Source organism: Pleurodeles waltl, chromosome 5 (assembly GCF_031143425.1).
Source record: "Pleurodeles waltl isolate 20211129_DDA chromosome 5, aPleWal1.hap1.20221129, whole genome shotgun sequence".
Classification (NCBI taxonomy): Eukaryota; Metazoa; Chordata; class Amphibia; order Caudata; family Salamandridae; genus Pleurodeles; species Pleurodeles waltl.
Window position 1 is genome coordinate 14,759,994 of NC_090444.1, and position 19,450 is coordinate 14,779,443.

General features: G+C 49.5%; 1 protein-coding gene across 5 annotated transcripts in view; it reads right to left on the bottom strand.

Moving 5' to 3' along the window:
- Window positions 1–438: 438 nt before the first annotated feature.
- The window catches only part of LOC138295275 (uncharacterized), a 304,183-nt gene continuing 285,171 nt past the window's right edge, over window positions 439–19,450 (bottom strand). For 4 of the 5 annotated variants that reach the window (XM_069233468.1, XM_069233467.1, XM_069233469.1 and 1 more), the window contains one exon: window positions 579–660. In XM_069233468.1, the coding sequence (XP_069089569.1) occupies window positions 654–660 (7 nt within the window). In that variant the 3' untranslated portion in view covers window positions 579–653. Of the gene's footprint in view, window positions 661–19,450 lie in introns of all 5 variants that reach the window. The other variant, XM_069233470.1, reaches the window with a different exon arrangement.

A 19,450-nucleotide genomic window follows, 5' to 3' on the forward strand; every position in this document is an offset into this window, starting at 1 on the left:
AAGGATATTATTTGGAAGTCTTTACATTGATGTATGCTGCATGGATATATTTATATAATAAAATATCTTTTTTGTAAAGAAAACTTCCATTTGGACACAAAGTGTGCACATCACCGTGACACGCACAATCAGAACCCGCCAACTGCCAACCACAAGGTGTGTGCATCTTCGGGAGGGAGGGAGCGCTCCAAGCAGAACCAACTAAAGGTCAAGGGCTCCGATATGTCTTGGAGTAGCAGCAGAGCTGTGCAAATCCAAAATGGCGTTGACGTAGAGGTTGACGAGAGCTTGTGTCAGTAAAGTGCAGCTACCTGATCCAGACGTGACTTGTCCCTGCATCTGCCAACATCACTGCGTGGCTTTAGCACCGCTAGAAGGACGTCCTCAAATCGCCATGCTCTGCACTCACATTCTCTATCAGGACCGGAGGCGAGGATTATGCATAACTTTCTTCACTTTATTACTACAGCAGATTCAAAGAACAAAAAGAAAAAAGTGAGAGACTACATGTCCCATGCGACCCATGGTATCAGAGTCCAAACATAGTACAACCACAACACCATCCGCCATATAAATAGGGATGACGTCCCTTCCTCTTCCTCTTCTTCACTGGAGGAATTTAATGTTGATCGTAATTCTAATCCAGTCCTTGGTTATTGCCTGCATAGAGTGAAAAGTATAAACCACGTTATCCAGCTCTTTATTTATTAAGAATATATTATAAGAAAAAACATAATGTTGAAAGATAATGATTTCTTTTTAAATAACACAGTAGTACATATTCATGCAAATTAATTATTTAAATTAATGAATGAGTGATATGACTATAAAATGTAATTACTTACTGGTAACTAACGGTATATATCTCCGTGGGAGGGAGAGGCTCTTACTGACAAAGCGCCTGGGTGTGATAATCCTCATCTCCGTGTCCTTAATAGAATTGAAACTTTCCTTCTTGTTAGCTAGTTAATCTTTCATTCTATATCAGGACTGAAGGCGAGGATTATGCTTGTTTAAAGCTTACTGACAACCAGGTTTGCGGCTCCTAAAATTGGTTTAAAATATAATTTTTTGAAAGGGGATTCAGATGACCAATCCGCTGAATTCATGATGTCCTCTAGTCTAACACCTACCTGAATGGCTCTAGATGCCATTTCTCCTCTCATGGAATGTTTGCTAAACCTATGAATGTCTATACCTGCCTCTGTCATGAGCCATCTAACCCATCTAGCAGGAGGAGAAGAAACCGCTCTAAATGGTTTTTGTAATGAGAACTTGATTCTCACCTGCAGGTCTGGTATCCAATGTCATGTTTTCGTATGCTTTAATACATCTGACTACACATAATTTGGGATAATCTGGGAAAGCAGGATAGGATACTAACCTGATGTAGGAAGTTGGCTCTGTATGTGCTATTTCAAAGTAAAGAATAGCATGCACAGAGTCCAAGGGTTCCCCTTAGAGGTAAGATAGTGGCAAAAAGAGATAATACTAATGCTCTATTTTGTGGTAGTGTGGTCGAGCAGTAGGCTTATCAAAGGAGTAGTGTTAAGCATTTGTTGTACATACACACAGGCAATAAATGAGGAACACACACTCAGAGACAAATCCAGTCAATAGGTTTTGTTATAGAAAAATATATTTTCTTAGTTTATTTTAAGAACCACAGGTTCAAATTCTACATGTAATATCTCATTTGAAAGGTATTGTAGGTAAGTACTTTAGGAACTTTGAATCATTACATTAGCATATATACTTTTTACATAAAACACAAATAGCTGTTTTAAAAGTGGACACAGTGCAATTTTCACAGTTCCTGGGGGATGTAAAGTATTGTTAGTTTTAACAGGTAAGTAAGGCACTTACAGGTTTCAGTTTTTGGTCCAAGGTAGCCCACCGTTGGGGGTTCAGAGCAACCCCAAAGTTATCACACCAGCAGCTCAGGGCCGGTCAGGTGCAAAGGTCAAAGAGGTGCCCAAAACGCATAGGCTTCAATGGAGAGAAGGGGGTGCCCCGGTTCCAGTCTGCCAGCAGGTAAGTACCCGCGTCTTCGGAGGGCAGACCAGTGGGGTTTTGTAGGGCACCGGGGGGGACACGAGTCAGCACAAAAAGTACACCCTCAGCAGCGCGGGGGCGGCCGGGTGCAGTGTGTAAACACGCGTCGGGTTTGTAATGGTTTTCAATGGGAGACCAAGGGGTCTCTTCAGCGGTGCAGGCAGGCAAGGGGGGTGCTCCTCGGGGTAGCCACCACCTGGGCAAAGGAGAGGGCCTCCTGGGGGTCACTTCTGCACAGAAGTTCCGCTCCTTCAGGTGCTGGGGGCTGCGGGTGCAGGGTCTTTTCCAGCCGTCGGGAAATGGAGTTCAGACAGTCGTGGTCAGGGGGAGCCTCGGGATTCCCTCTGCAGGCGTCGCTGTGGGGGCTTAGGGGGGGCAACTTTGGTTACTCACAGTCTTGGAGTCGCTGGAGGGTCCTCCCTGAGGTGTTGGTTCTCCACCAGTCGAGTCGGGGTCGCCGGGTGCAGTGTTGCAAGTCTCACGCTTCTTGCGGGGAGTTGCAGGGGCCTTTAAATCTGCTCCTTGAAACAAAGTTGCAGTTCTTTTGGAGCAGTGCCGCTGTCCTCAGGAGTTTCTTGTCTTTCTTGAAGCAGGGCAGTTCTCAGAGGATTCAGAGGTCGCTGGTCCCTTGGAAAGCGTCTCTGGAGCAGGTTTCTTTTGGAAGGCAGGAGACAGGCCGGTAAGTCTGGGGCCAAAGCAGTTGGTGTCTTCTGTTCTTCCTCTGCAGGGTTTTTTCAGATCAGCAGTCCTCTTCTTCTTGTAGTTTCAGGAATCTAAATTCTTAGGTTCAGGGGAGCCCTTAAATACTAAATTTAAGGGCGTGTTTAGGTCTGGGAGGGTTAGTAGCCAAAGGCTACTAGCCCTGAGGGTGGGTACACCCTCTTTGTGCCTCCTCCCAAGGGGAGGGGATCACATCCCTATTCCTATTGGGGGAATCCTCCTTCTACAAGATGGAGGATTTCTAAAAGTCAGAGTCACCTCAGCTCAGGACACCTTAGGGGCTGTCCTGACTGGCCAGTGACTCCTCCTTGTTTTTCTCATTATCTCTCCTGGACTTGCCGCCAAAAGGGGGGGCTGTGTCCAGGGGGGCGGGCATCTCCACTAGCTGGAGTGCCCTGGGGCATTGTAACACGAAGCTTGAGCCTTTGAAGCTCACTGCTAGGTGTTACAGTTCCTGCAGGGGGGAGGTGTGAAGCACCTCCACCCAGAGCAGGCTTTGTTTCTGTCCTCAGAGAGCACAAAGGCTCTCACCGCATGGGGTCAGAAACTCGTCTCTCAGCAGCAGGCTGGCACAGACCAGTCAGTCCTGCACTGAACAATTGGGTAAAATACAGGGGGCATCTCTAAGATGCACTCTGTTTGCATTTTTTAATAAATCCAACACTGGCATCAGTGTGGGTTTATTATTCTGAGAAGTTTGATACCAAACTTCCCAGTTTTCAGTGTAGCCATTATGGAGCTGTGGAGTTTGTTTTTGACAGACTCCCAGCCCATATACTCTTATGGCTACCCTGCACGTACAATGTCTAAGGTTTTGCTTAGACACTGTAGGGGCATAGTGCTCATGCACATATGCCCTCACCTGTGGTATAGTGCACCCTGCCTTAGGGCTGTAAGGCCTGCTAGAGGGGTGACTTACCTATGCCACAGGCAGTGTGAGGTTGGCATGGCACCCTGAGGGGAGTGCCATGTCGACTTAGTCATTTTATTCCCACTAGCACACACAAGCTGGCAAGCAGTGTGTCTGTGCTGAGTGAGGGGTCCCTAGGGTGGCATAAGTCATGCTGCAGCCCTTAGAGACCTTCCCTGGCATCAGGACCCTTGGTACCAGGGGTACCAGTTACAAGGGACTTACCTAGGTGCCAGGGTTGTGCCAATTGTGGAAACAATGGTAAATTTTAGGCGAAAGAACACTGGTGCTGGGGCCTGGTTAGCAGGGTCCCAGCACACTTCTCAGTCAAGTCAGCATCAGTATCAGGCAAAAAGTGGGGGGTAACTGCAACAGGGAGCCATTTCTTTACACCTGATATTAGTTTTAGTCCTCCTGGAGACTGTGAAAGTGACTTATTCTGGAGTGAATACTCTAATTGACAAATCTAGGGCTCTAACATCACAGACTCTTTTGCAGGCTATGAGGCATAAAAGAATGGCTAACTTAGCCGAGAGTTGTTTTCGAGATAGAAAATGAATATCTTCCCATTGGAAAGAAAAGCTAAAACTATGTTAACGTCCCAGAGTCCAGAGTATCTGGGTTCTGGCGGTTTAGAAAGGGAAAGCCTTTCATTAATTTACATACCGACGGGTGTTTGCGTACTGGTTTGTTATCAATGGAGACATGACCAGCAGAAATTGCTGAACTAAAGGAATTGACTTTACAATAAGCTAGACCCAATTGAGCAAGTTCAGCTGGGAAATTCAGGATGTATGCCCCCAAAGGATCGATATGTTTCTCCATACACCAACGATTCCATCGGATCCAAGCCGATCTATATCTCTTGGTGGTACTCGTAGCCCAGGCTTGTTGGATGAAGTGAGTAGCTTCTGTTGATAGATGTTCATTTTTCCAGCGTCCCCGGAAATCCTCCAGGCCATGAGGGAAAGATGGCCTTGAAGGACCAGCAGGTGAGGAGAGCCCTGATGTTCTAGAAGTACTGAAGGGAATGATGGAAGATTTATGGTAATCCCAAGATAATTCCATCAATGCTGGGAACCATGCCTGAGACCTCCATATCGGTGTCACTAGCACCAAAAATGCTATTTGCCATCTGACCTGAGCTGCTACTCTGGGAATCATGATAAAAGGAGGGAATGCATAGGGGAGATCCTTCGACCATTCATGGAGAAAAGCATCTACTGCAATCGCTTCCTGGTCTGGTCTCCAGCTAACATATCTTGTTGATTGGTGATTCAGTGAAGAAGCAAAGAGATTTAGGTTGCTATTAGAGCTAGAAATATGGCCTGATCCAGCTTCCAGTTGGTGTTGTCCGTAAAGTTCCTGGAGTTCCAGTCTGCTACAATGTTCTTGATTCCTGGAAGATATTCTGCTGTTACAGAGATCTGTTTCTGACGCCAATAGTGCTAGAAATCCTTTGCCAATTCTGAGAGGGCTTTTGATCGAGTGCCCCCCAGGCAATTGATGTACTGGACTGCTGAGATGTTGTCAACGCTGAGGAGAATGGAGCAACATACTTTGTCCTTGGTGAGAGATTTGATTGCAAAGGATCCTGCCAGGAGTTCCAGGCAATTGATGTGAAGACTTAATTCTTCCTCCAACCATCTGCCTCCCATGGATACATCCACACATTTTGCCCCCCATTCCAGATGACTGGCGTCTGATTCTATTATGATGTCTGGAGACTTGCCAAATATTGCTGTTCACTTCCAAGCTTCCATGTGGTCTATCTACCACTGGAGTTCCGTTTTGGCTTCGGGAGATAAGGAAATGATTTCCAAATAAGTTAACCCTTTCCAGAGATGAGATACTTTTAGTCTTTGCAATGCATGGTAATGGAGGGGACCTGCGAAGATGGCCTGAATTCAGGAGGATAGATGACCTACTATCCTGGCTAATTGATGGAGAGAAATCTTGTCCCTTCTGAGAACCTTCCTGATTTGTTTCTGAATCTTGGAAAGTTTTGATAATCGAAGGCTGGGTGATGCTATGACTGAGTTTATGAGGAATCCCAGAAAGATAATCTGTTGGGTTGGGATTCATTCTGACTTTGATTTGTTGATGACAAACTAAGATTCTGGTGGAGCACAATAATCATGTTCAGATAGTATCTCAGCTGAGATGGGGATTAATCCATTAGAAGAATGTCGTCCAGATATATGATCACCCTTAGTCCCCTGGCACGAAGTAATTCCACTACTGGTCGTAGGAGTTTGTTGAAACACCAAGGTGCTGAGAAACGACCAAAATAGAGAGCCCTGAACTTGTATATTTGCCCCTTCCATGCAAACTGAAAAAGTCTCCTGTGAGGAGGAAAAATGGGAACTGAAAGGTATACATCTTTGAGATCCAACCTGACCATCCAGTCTTTCAGGAGAAGGATGTCTCTCAACAAATGGATACCTTCCATCTTGAAGTGACAATAAATTATTGGCTCATTGAATTATCTCAAGTTTATGACAGGGCGGAAGCCCTTATCTTTTTTGACTACCAGGAATACATTGCTCAAGAAAACATCTGGGTGAAGTACTAACCTGCAAATGGCTCTTTTTTGTAGAAGTTCTTCCACTTCTAAATCTGTAAGTTTTGTCTCCTGTGTTGAGACCACCAAAGGTCTGGGGCGAGTCTGTTGGATTGGAGTTCCATAAAACTCAATGTGAAAACCCCTTACTGACTGAAGAATCCATGGCTCGTTTGTTATTGTTTCCTAGTTGTGAGCATATCTCAGAAGTCTCCCCCAAGATTTTGAGGGGAAGAAGGGATAATGCTTACCAAAATTTTCTCCTGGTACGTTAGCTCCTCCTCTGAAGCGGTGAGTTCTGCCTCTGCTGGAACTTCTGGAGGGCTTTGAAGGTTCCCTGACGAACATCATTCCAGCTGTTGTTTCATTTGAGATATCCTCTAGGGGCCCTGATGTTAAAAATGGCCAGAGGAGTGACCCCTTTCTTGTCTTGCCCCCACAAAAACCTTAGCAGGTAAAATCTTTTTTATAGACGTTTGGGCCTTGTCTAAGGCAAGAAAGGTTGCTACAAACGTTCTGAGTTCTTTAAGAAAAGGATCTCAAAAGAGGTTGCCCTGGGCTATAACTCCCGCTTCTGATGTCGCCAGTTACCCAAGTTTGGGGTCTATTTTAATGAGAAGGGATCTCCTCCGTTGTGCAGCCAAAGTGCAGTTCGCATTTCCCAAGAGGCACATGGCTCTTTGTGCCCAACTGGCGATAATATCAGTGGATAACGGGGTTCCAGATTGTTTAGCTTGTTCAGCTAATTGGATGATTTGACTTAGGGGGCCAACGAAATCTAAAAGTTTACCCTGACAACTCATCCAAGACCTGTCAATTCCCTTTTTTGGGTCCTTTATATATTTGCTAGAGAAAGTACATAACTTAGGATCGATGTCAGGTGTTACTGCAACTTTGCTAGGAAGGGAAGGTCTGGGGCATTCTGCCCTGAGCTTCACCGTGACATCTTTCTCTAAAGGTTGACAAATTTTATTGGCCACGTAATCAGCCACCTTAGGTTTTGGGACCCATTCAGAAGATCTAGAATTATAAATATCTGAAGGGTTAAACATGTCAGATTGACCCATGTCTTTATCTGGAGAATCAGGGGAAGCAGTGTTAGGACGCCAAGGTCTACTCATTTCTTGGTCCTCATCAGAGGAAAATTCAGCATTCAACACACCCTTCCCTCCATGGGGGAACCCCAAAAAAGGGGTGTAGATTTTTTGTGACAGAGTCCCTCATTTCTCTGGATTGGTCGTCCTCCCGGTAGGGCAAATGTTTAAGCGTGTGCGGACTCTTATGGAAGGTCTCGGTAAGTTTATCGAAACCTTCTAGGTGACCCGCGTCACACTTAGTAGCCTTCTTTCCCCCTGATTTAATACCACTAGGACCTGGCCTAGCTTGAACTGTTTCGCTAAAATCTCCTGGAATACTCTTAGCAAGCTTATCAACTTGTTTCCGAAGAGGTGCCAGCACATTAGAAATGGCCATGGAAAGTGCTTGATTCACCTCTGGGGGAAGACATTGGGGTGGCCACTCTTGTTCTGCATTCTGAAAGGATGTACTTTCATTGCCATTATTACGGTCCATAATTATGGGGGTAAGAGCAGAGAATTAATATATTAACAATGATTAAAAAAAAGAAAATATATATATATACTAGGTTTGTAATTACAAAATTGAAAAATGTTAATATCACCCAAAATACATATATGGTTAGCCCCCTCACTAGTGCTCTTTTAATTATAAATCTCAAGAAAAATATAAATACCACGAGGTGGAGCTATAGCATTAGAAAAAGCTCCGTAAACGGTGTCAAGAGCGAGGGTTGGTTCGGGGAAGTGGGTGATGACAGGGCTCCCCGAAGAGCGCAGTAAACAGCTGAGCACTCCCGGGAAGTCTCTTCGGAGCCTGCTGACGCCCGGTACCTGGGACAGGTAACGTGAATACCACAGCTGCATTCCCCAGGGAGACAGGCTCCTTGGTCTGACCCAGGTCCTGGGTGTACAGTTGGGAGACAGAACAACCCTTTTCTTAGATCTTTTCCTCTCATTCAAATCCCTGGGAACGAGACAAGTTGAGCTCCTGGGTGACTCTCCATCTGGGAAGCTGTGCAGAGCCCGCCTCACTCATCAGTACAAGAGGGGGCGCACCAGGTGAGCTGTGGGGGCCAAGATTTACAAAGGCTTTGCCTCAGCTTCGGGTTTGCATGACTCTTTTATTGCTAACCTAATGCAAAACCTTCCTGAGTATTTAGAAACCAATGGTTTGTAAGGACACGTGATGCAGACCAGTGCAAAGTACTGCTTTGTGTTACTTAGAGTCAAGGGGGTACTCCGTGGGTGGTACATTACTCCGTGGGTGGTACATTACTCCGTGGGTGGTGCATGGGTGTTCCAAGGCTACCCCTCATGCTTTATGACGCAAAACCCTACTCCGTGGGTGGTACATTACTCCGTGGGTGGTACACTACTCCGTGGGTGGTACATGGGTGATCCAAGGCTCCCCCTCATGCTTTATGAGGCAAAACCCTACTCCGTGGGTGGTACATTACTCCGTGGGTGGTACATGGGTGTTCCAAGGCTCCCCCTCAAGCTTTATGAGGCAAAACCCTACTCCGTGGGTGGTACATTACTCCGTGGGTGGTACATGGGTGTTCCAGTGCTACCCCTCATGCTTTATGAGGCAAAACCCTACTCCGTGGGTGGTACATTACTCCGTGGGTGGTACATGGGTGTTCCAAGGCTACCCCTCATGCTTTATGACGCAAAACCCTAATCCGTGGGTGATACATTACTCCGTGGGTGGTACATGGGTGTTCCAATGCTACTCCTCATGCTTTATGAGGCAAAACCCTACTCCGTGGGTGGTACATTACTCCGTGGGTGGTACATTACTCCGTGGGTGGTACATGGGTAATCCAAGGCTACCCCTCATGCTCTATGAGGCAAAACCCTACTCCGTGGGTGGTACATTACTTCGTGGGTGGTACATGGGTGTTCCAAGGCTACCCCTCATGCTTTATGAGGCAAAACCCTACTCCGTGGGTATTACATTACTCCGTGAGTGGTACATTACTCCGTGGGTGGTACATCGGTGTTCCAAGGCTACCCCTCATGCTTTATGAGGCAAAACCCTACTCTGTGGGTGGTACATTACTCCGTGGGTGGTACATGGGTGTTCCAAAGCTACCCCTCATGGTTTATGAGGCAAAATACTACTCTGTGGGTGGTACATTACTCCGTGGGTGGTACATGGGTGTTCCAATGCTACGCCTCATGCTTTATGAGGCAAAACCCTACTCCGTGGGTGGTACATTAGTCCGTGGGTGGTACATGGATGTTCCAATGCTACCCCTCATGCTTTATGAGGCAAAACCCTACTCCGTGGGTGGTACATTACTCCGTGGGTGGTACATGGGTGTTCCAAGGCTACCCCTCATGCTTTATGACGCAAAACCCTACTCCGTGGGTGGTACATTACTCCGTGGGTGGTACATGGGTGTTCCAATGCTCCCCCTCATGCTTTATGAGGCAAAACCCTATCGACTGACAGTAGAAGGCGGGGCTTTCAAACCAAAAAATAACTCTGCGTTGAAGCAGGCGTTGAAAGGAGAATGTTTTCATTTCTCCTTTGTTTCTGACTTGGATTTTTGCTGCACTGAACAACACACATAACAAAGTAGGAAAGGTATTAAATTGAGTCCAAGCATAGAATTTGGTACTGGAGGGAAACCTCCCAGTAACAAAGCTTTGCTAGACTCACGCACACACCCATGCACTGTGGCGCAAAGGTGTGTGTGTGTGTGTGTGTGTGTGTGGTGCTCGGCAGCAACATTCTGTGCCAGTGCTAGGGAGAGAGGAAGATATCTCTGCAGATATGGCGCTCGCCTGCTCTCTCCCTGTCATGCAACACAGCACAGCAACTCCGGGGGCTTCTCTGCGTTGCTCGCACCTTTGTAAATCCGGACTGAGGCGTTCTAGAAGCGCACAAGATTCTGTGCACCTCTTCAACGACATCCGTGATCCTTTCAGCTACTCCATTCGTATGGTCTTTCAGCTTCTCAGAAGCCACCCTGGAGCAGACGCTGCAGACGCCAAGCCAAAGGGCACACAGCGAAAACGGGGTCTGAGAACAGCAGCCTCACGTCTGGATTCAGGATCCAATAGAATTTGACTGTAGATTCCTTAGAGATCCAATCTTTATACAGTTCGGCATGGCTTACAATCGCCAGCTGGTCTCAGGTTCTCAGAAGGGGGACACTTCATGGCTTGATGGGGCAGATGGTTCATTTGGGTTTCTGAGATCAAAGAAACGCGTGGGAACACCCACGAGTTGGCATCAGTGGCTTCATTCAAGCCTTGATTTAACATATGTTTGATTGGCCTGTTTATCTCTTCGTGAATAGGAGAGGGCACGGTTTATGCTTAAAAGGTGGGCGATCGCTCTTCATTTCGATAGCAGATTTGCACCTTTGATCGTGCCAAGTTTGTCACAGAATACATCTTTTTAGTTCTCAAACCGTGATTGTACCAAATTATGAGCAAGATTTACATGGCCCTTGTGCCTCCTGGCGCCACATTAGTGTCATTTTTTTAAAGCTAATGTGGCTCAATGAGGCAAAAATCGCAGTGCCATATTTGCAAAGTGGCGCAATCCATGCACTGCACTACTTTGCAACCCTTTGCGCCACATTGTGCGTGTGCCAGGTATAATGTATGCAAGGGGGCATTCCGGTCTTAGGAGGCCCACAAAAATGGTGCAATTAAATCTACAGGATTTAATTGCACCATTTTTGGTGTCATTTTTAACGCCTGCTCAAAGCAGGTGTTAAAATGACGCACCCATCGAAATCAGTGGGACTCCAGGCACTTTGCTGCACTAGCGTCAATATTTTTGGTGCTAGTGCAGCAAACCGCCACAATAGCACAAAAAATGTTGACGTTATTGGCCTAACATGCACCAAGGTGCGCCGTATTGTAAATACGGCGCACACATGGTGTCGTTAGGTGGCTGTGGAGGGGCACAAGAAATCTGGCGCATCAGTACTGATGTGCCAGAGTCGTCAAAATCTGGGCCTATGATTCCTGAACCTTTTCCCCTCGTCCAAGAACGATCTTAAACTAAGTCTTGTGCCACTGTCCAAATAAATTCACCCTTTTTCTTGCTACATAAACTTTACCACATCTGCAATGATATTTGAAGCCAATGTCAGCCCAATGGATAGGATAGTAACCCTTGCTTCTGCACTGACCAGTGAATGGATCAGTTTCCCATACATGCCCCATACAGGTGCACTTGTATCGATGGACCATCGCCTTTCCTGGCACCTTCTAATGCTCCAGGTGCACTTGTATCGATGGACCATCGCCTTTCCTGGCGCCTTCTAATGCTCCAGGTGCTCTGGTATCGATGGACCATCGCCTTTCCTGACGCCTTCTAATGCTCCAGGTGCTCTGGTATCGATGGACCATCGCCTTTCCTGGTGCCTTCTAATGCTCCAGGTGCACTTGTATCAATGGACCATCGCCTTTCCTGGCGCCTTCTAATGCTCCAGGTGCACTTGTAGCGCTGGACCATCGCCTTTCCTGGCGCCTTCTAATGCTCCAGGTGCACTTGTAGCGCTGGACCATCGCCTTTCCTGGCGCCTTCTAATGCTCCAGGTGCACTTGTAGCGCTGGACCATCGCCTTTCCTGGCACCTTCTAATGCTCCAGGTGCACTTGTATCGCTGGACCATCGCCTTTCCTGACGCCTTCTAATGCTCCAGGTGCACTTGTATCGCTAGACCATCGCCTTTCCTGGCGCCTTCTAATGCTCCAAGTGCACTTGTATCGATGGACCATCGCCTTTCCTGGCGCCTTCTAATGCTCCAGGTGCTCTTGTATGGATGGACCATCACCTTTCCTGGCGCCTTCTAATGCTCCAGGTGCACTTGTAGCGCTGGACCATCACCTTTCCTGGCGCCTTCTAATGCTCCAGGTGCTCTGGTATCGATGGACCATCGCCTTTCCTGGCGCCTTCTAATGCTCCAGGTGCACTTGTAGCGCTGGACCATCGCCTTTCCTGGCGCCTTCTAATGCTCCAGGTGCACTTGTAGTGCTGGACCATCGCCTTTCCTGACGCCTTCTAATGCTCCAGGTGCTCTGGTATCGATGGACCATCGCCTTTCCTTGCGCCTTCTAATTCTCCAGGTGCACTTGTATCGATGGACCATCGCCTTTCCTGGCGCCTTCTAATGCTCCAAGTGCACTTGTATCGATGGACCATCACCTTTCCTGGCGCCTTCTAATGCTCCAGGTGCACTTGTAGCGCTGGACCATCACCTTTCCTGGCGCCTTCTAATGCTCCAGGTGCTCTGGTATCGATGGACCATCGCCTTTCCTGGCGCCTTCTAATGCTCCAGGTGCACTTGTAGCGCTGGACCATCGCCTTTCCTGGCGCCTTCTAATGCTCCAGGTGCACTTGTAGTGCTGGACCATCGCCTTTCCTGACGCCTTCTAATGCTCCAGGTGCTCTGGTATCGATGGACCATCGCCTTTCCTGACGCCTTCTAATGCTCCAGGTGCTCTGGTATCGATGGACCATCGCCTTTCCTGGTGCCTTCTAATGCTCCAGGTGCACTTGTATCAATGGACCATCGCCTTTCCTGGCGCCTTCTAATGCTCCAGGTGCACTTGTAGCGCTGGACCATCGCCTTTCCTGGCGCCTTCTAATGCTCCAGGTGCACTTGTAGCGCTGGACCATCGCCTTTCCTGGCGCCTTCTAATGCTCCAGGTGCACTTGTAGCGCTGGACCATCGCCTTTCCTGGCACCTTCTAATGCTCCAGGTGCACTTGTATCGCTGGACCATCGCCTTTCCTGACGCCTTCTAATGCTCCAGGTGCACTTGTATCGCTAGACCATCGCCTTTCCTGGCGCCTTCTAATGCTCCAAGTGCACTTGTATCGATGGACCATCGCCTTTCCTGGCGCCTTCTAATGCTCCAGGTGCTCTTGTATGGATGGACCATCACCTTTCCTGGTGCCTTCTAATGCTCCAGGTGCACTTGTAGCGCTGGACCATCACCTTTCCTGGCGCCTTCTAATGCTCCAGGTGCTCTGGTATCGATGGACCATCGCCTTTCCTGGCGCCTTCTAATGCTCCAGGTGCACTTGTAGCGCTGGACCATCGCCTTTCCTGGCGCCTTCTAATGCTCCAGGTGCACTTGTAGTGCTGGACCATCGCCTTTCCTGACGCCTTCTAATGCTCCAGGTGCTCTGGTATCGATGGACCATCGCCTTTCCTTGCGCCTTCTAATTCTCCAGGTGCACTTGTATCGATGGACCATCGCCTTTACTAGCGCCTTCTAATGCTCCAGGTGCACTTGTAGCGCTGGACCATCGCCTTTCCTGGCGCCTTCTAATGCTCCAGGTGCACTTGTGTCGCTGGACCATCGCCTTTCCTGGCGCCTTCTAATGCTCCAGGTGCACTTGTGTCGCTGGACCATCGCCTTTCCTGACGCCTTCTAATGCTCCAGGTGCACTTGTATCGCTGGACCATCGCCTTTCCTGGCGCCTTCTAATGCTCCAGGTGCTCTTGTATGGATGGACCATCGCCTTTCCTGGCGCCTACTAATGCTCCAGGTGCACTTGTAGCGCTGGACCATCGCCTTTCCTACCGCCTTCTAATGCTCCAGGTGCTCTGGTATCGATGGACCATCGCCTTTCCTACCGCCTTCTAATGCTCCAGGTGCTCTGGTATCGATGGACCATCGCCTTTCCTGGCGCCTTCTAATGCTCCAGGTGCACTTGTAGCGCTGGACCATCGCCTTTCCTGGCGCCTTCTAATGCTCCAGGTGCACTTGTAGCGCTGGACCATCACCTTTCCTGGCGCCTTCTAATGCTCCAGGTGCTCTGGTATCGATGGACCATCGCCTTTCCTGGCGCCTTCTAATGCTCCAGGTGCACTTGTAGCGCTGGACCATCGCCTTTCCTGGCGCCTTCTAATGCTCCAGGTGCACTTGTAGCGCTGGACCATCGCCTTTCCTGACGCCTTCTAATTCTCCAGGTGCACTTGTATCGATGGACCATCGCCTTTCCTAGCTCCTTCTAATGCTCCAGGTGCACTTGTAGCGCTGGACCATCGCCTTTCCTGGCGCCTTCTAATGCTCCAGGTGCACTTGTATCGCTGGACCATCGCCTTTCCTGACGCCTTCTAATGCTCCAGGTGCACTTGTATCGCTGGACCATCGCCTTTCCTGGCGCCTTCTAATGCTCCAGGTGCACTTGTATCGATGGACCATCGCCTTTCCTGGCGCCTTCTAATGCTCCAGGTGCTCTTGTATGGATGGACCATCGCCTTTCCTGGCGCCTTCTAATGCTCCAGGTGCACTTGTAGCGCTGGACCATCGCCTTTCCTACCGCCTTCTAATGCTCCAGGTGCTCTGGTATCGATGGACCATCGTCTTTCCTACCACCTTCTAATGCTCCAGGTGCTCTGGTATTGATGGACCATTGCCTTTCCTGGCGCCTTCTAATGCTCCAGGTGCACTTGTGGCGCTGGACCATCACCTTTCCTGGCGCCTTCTAATGCTCCAGGTGCACTTGTAGCGCTGGACCATCGCCTTTCCTGGCACCTTCTAATGCTCCAGGTGCTCTGGTATCGATGGACCATCGCCTTTCCTGGCACCTTCTAATGCTCCAGGTGCACTTGTAGCGCTGGACCATCACCTTTCCTGACGCCTTCTAATGCTCCAGGTGCATTGGTATCGATGGACCATCGCCTTTCCTGGCGCCTTCTAATTCTCCAGGTGCACTTGTATCGATGGACCATCGCCTTTCCTAGCGCCTTCTAATGCTCCAGGTGCACTTGTAGCGCTGGACCATCGCCTTTCCTGGCGCCTTCTAATGCTCCAGGTGCACTTGTATCGATGGACCATTGCCTTTCCTGGCGCCTTCTAATGCTCCAGGTGCACTTGTATCGCTGGACCATCACCTTTCCTGGCGCCTTCTAATGCTCCAGGTGCACTTGTATCGCTGGACCATCGCCTTTCCTGGCGCCTTCTAATGCTCCAGGTGCTCTAGTATGGATGGACCATCGCCTTTCTTGGTGCCTTCTAATGCTCCAGGTGCACTTGTATCGATGGACCATTGCCTTTCCTGGCGCCTTCTAATGCTCCAGGTGCACTTGTATCGCTGGACCATCACCTTTCCTGGCGCCTTCTAATGCTCCAGGTGCACTTGTATCGCTGGACCATCGCCTTTCCTGGCGCCTTCTAATGCTCCAGGTGCTCTAGTATGGATGGACCATCGCCTTTCTTGGTGCCTTCTAATGCTCCAGGTGCACTTGTAGCGCTGGACCATCGCCTTTCCTACCGCCTTCCAATGCTCCAGGTGCTGTGATATCGATGGATCATCGCCTTTCCTGGCGCCTTCTAATGCTCCAGGTGCACTTGTAGCGCTGGACCATCGCCTTTCCTGACGCCTTCTAATGCTCCAGGTGCTCTGGTATCGATGGACCATCGCCTTTCCTGGCGCCTTCTAATTCTCCAGGTGCACTTGTATCGATGGACCATCGCCTTTCCTGGCGCCTTCTAATGCTCCAGGTGCACTTGTAGCGCTGGACCATCGCTTTTCCTGGCGCCTTCTAATGCTCCAGGTGCACTTGTATCGCTGGACCATCGCCTTTCCCGGTGCCTTCTAATGCTCCAGGTGCACTTGTATCGATGGACCATCGCCTTTCCAGGCGCCTTCTAATGCTCCAGGTGCTCTTGTATCAATGGACCATCGCCTTTCCTGGCGCCTTCTAATGCTCCAGGTGCACTTGTGTCGCTGGACCATCGCATTTCCTGGCGCCTTCTAATGCTCCAGGTGCACTTGTAGCGCTGGACCATCGCCTTTCCTACCGCCTTCTAATGCTCCTGGTGCTCTTGTATCAATGGACCATCGCCACTTGTATCGCTGGACCTTCGCCTTTCCTAGCGCCTTCTAATGCTCCAGGTGCTCTTGTATCAATGGACCATTGCCTTTCCTAGCGCCTTCTAATGCTCCAGGTGCACTTGTATCAATGGACCATCGCCTTTCCTAGCGCCTTCTAATGCTCCATTACATTCCATGTGGACTACTAAGGCTTCTTTCCACACCTGGTGCTCACTTTGTAAATTTTGGCCCTCATTACAACTTTGACGGGCGGCGGAGGCCGCCCGCCAAAGTTGCGCCGCAGGAATACCGCACCGCGGTCTGAAGACCGCGGCCGGCATTCTGAGTTTCCCGCTGGGCAGGCGGGCGGCCGCCTTAAGGCCGCCCGCCAGCCCAGCGGGAAACAACCTTCCCACGAGGACGCCGGCTCGGAATCGAGCCGGCGGAGTGGGAAGGTGCGACGGGTGCTACTGCACCCGTTGCGTATTTCACTGTCTGCTATGCAGACAGTGAAATACAAGCGGGGCCCTCTTACGGGGGCCCCTGCAGTGCCCATGCCATTGGCATGGGCACTGCAGGGGCCCCCAGGGGCCCCGCGACACCCCCTACCGCCATCCTGTTCCTGGCGGGCGAACCGCCAGGAACAGGATGGCGGTAGGGGGTGTCAGAATCCCCAAGGCGGCGCAGCATGCTGCGCCGCCTTGGAGGATTCTGACGGGCAGCGGAAAACCGGCGGGAGACCGCCGGTTTTCCTGCACTGACCGCGGCCAAAGCGCCGCGGTCAGAATGCCCTAAGGGGCACCGCCAGGCTGTCGGCGGTGCTCCCGCCAACCGCGAGCCTGGCGGTCACAGACCGCCAGGCTCGTAATGAGGGCCTTTGACTCTGGGCACACACCGTACAATGACAACAATTTGGTTTGTATTTCAACACCTATAATAATCAAAGGCCTGTTGTATAAAAGGATTTGCAAAGTCACTGGATTTGTGATTGCAAAATGTCTATTTTTTTATTTTTTATTTTGCATTTTTCAAGAAACATACAACATCCCACGGCGGAGCGACAGGAATACAACGGTTTCAATATAGACTATGAGGTGAAGGGACCATCGGCCAGCGGCACTGATGCAGCCTGGCAACCGGGGCACCTGCTTAGGCTCAAGTGCACTTCAAGAACTTATCAGCAGGTGATCCTGGTTCCCACCCCAACTCTTTACATCGCACCTGGGTCCACCATATACAAAGAGCACTCCAGAACCACTCTGCACCCTTTATCCATGTGTCAGAATAGCAACAGCCCCCTCCCCACAGGGTCACCCAACTCAACACCTGATAAGTAAGCGTGATAGACACCCAGGGATCTCTGGGATGCCTCTGGGGCAGGAGGACGTCATTGTATGTGTCAGATTACGCGTTACAAAAGACCATAGAACATAGTTAAGAGCCCCTAGCACTTTTCGTGACGCTCCGGTGGCGCTATGCCCTGTGCCGTGTTTACAAGGTGGCGTTAAAAGTACTTTTTGTGGCTTAACGCCACCTTGTAAATACGGCCCTTTCACATGCAGCACTTTGCGTGGAATGGACGAGCAATGAGTATTGCTGTGGGCGTGCCATTGCATTTTGACGTTCTCTCAGATTTACAAGTTTTTGTAAAACGGAGGCAGCGCCAAGATCTTACCCCACCCCACGGGTGGCATTAGCAATGTGCAACAAGGAGAAATGCTCTAATTTCTCCTCGTTCTTTGCTCTTTCTATGTGTGCTGTATTCTGCAGCACACCTAGAAAGAGCAAATCGCCATTTAAGGTTGTTTTTGTGCAGGAAGGTGTTCCTTCCTGCACAAAAACAATCTCCCCTTCAAAGCAGCCATCCTTGCACTATGGTGCAAGTGTGGCTTCGTTGGCACACAGCAGCAAATTTAGAGCCGGCGCAGGGGGAAACACGGGGGTGCACCATATTCTAGTAAATACGGTGCATCCCTGCGATTTGAAAATGACGGTGCACGACGCTGCCAAATTTGGCACAGCGCCGCGCACAGTCATTTGCCATTAAATCTGGCACCATGTCCGCGTGCCAGTCTTTCAAGGTCGGGAGAGGGCCCCGGGACCAGCGCATTCCAACACACCTCCTCGCTAGCAAAAGTCCAATCGTCACCAAACGCCTCACCCTACTAGGCACATCCTTGTCGTAACCCAGCATTGTCAGCATTGGGATGGGGTCAAGAGCTTCACGTGTGGTGCCTTCCTGCTCCCGGAACACCTCACATCAGAAGCCATACACCCCTGGGCAGGACCAGGCTGGATGTGACAATCCTGCCTCCCCTGCCCACAGCCTTGCCAATCCACACTGTCACGCAAACCATATCTATGAAGGCGGGCGGGGATTAATATATCCTCTTAATATATTTGAAGTGCAACAGTCTGTGCCTACCGTTTAGGGAGGGTGTGTGAACTAGAGAGCTGCATTGCTGCCTCTGCCTGTCACTGACAGTGATGCCCAGGTCTCTCTGACACTTGTAGTCCGTGATCTGTGCACAACATCCTGCAACCAGCCAGCGATGGGCGGCTGTCTGAAGTCGAGGGAAGGGAGGCCAGAGGTTTGGAGGGTTCTAGCACATCCTTTCCCAGGAGACCCTGTAGGAGGATGGCCTGGCTTGTAGTGGGTACCAAAGGTACTTACACCTTGTGCCAGGTCCAGTTATCCCTTATTAGTAGAATAGAGGTGTTTCTAGCAGCTTAGGCTGATAGAAGGTAGCTATGGCAAAGCAGCTTAGGCTGAACTAGGAGACATGCAAAGCTCCTACTATACCACTTATATCATATGCACAATATCATAAGAAAACACAATTCACAGAGTTACAAAAAATAAAGGTACTTTATTTTTATGACAATGTTGGACTTTTGCTTATGCAGGGTCATCCCCAGTCTTTTTGCCTCCTGCCTCCTATTTGTTTCTGACCTGTTGCTGTTGGCTTTTCAACTCTGAGCACTTCACCACTGCTAACCAGTGCTAAAGTGCATATGCTCTCCGTGTAAATTGTATGTAATTGGTTTATCCATGATTGGCCTATTTGATTTACTAGTAAGTCCCTAGTAAGGTGCACTAGAGGTGCCAGGGCCTGTAAATCAAATGCTACTAGTGGGCCTGCAGCACTGGTTGTGCCACCCACATAAGTAGCTCTGTAATCATGTCTCAGACCTGCAGCTGCAGTGTCTGTAAGTGTATTTTTACACTGTAAATTCGACTTGGCAAGTGTACCCACTTGCCAGGCCTAAACCTTCCCTTTTCTTACATGTAAGGCACCCCTAAGGTAGGCCCTAGGTAGCC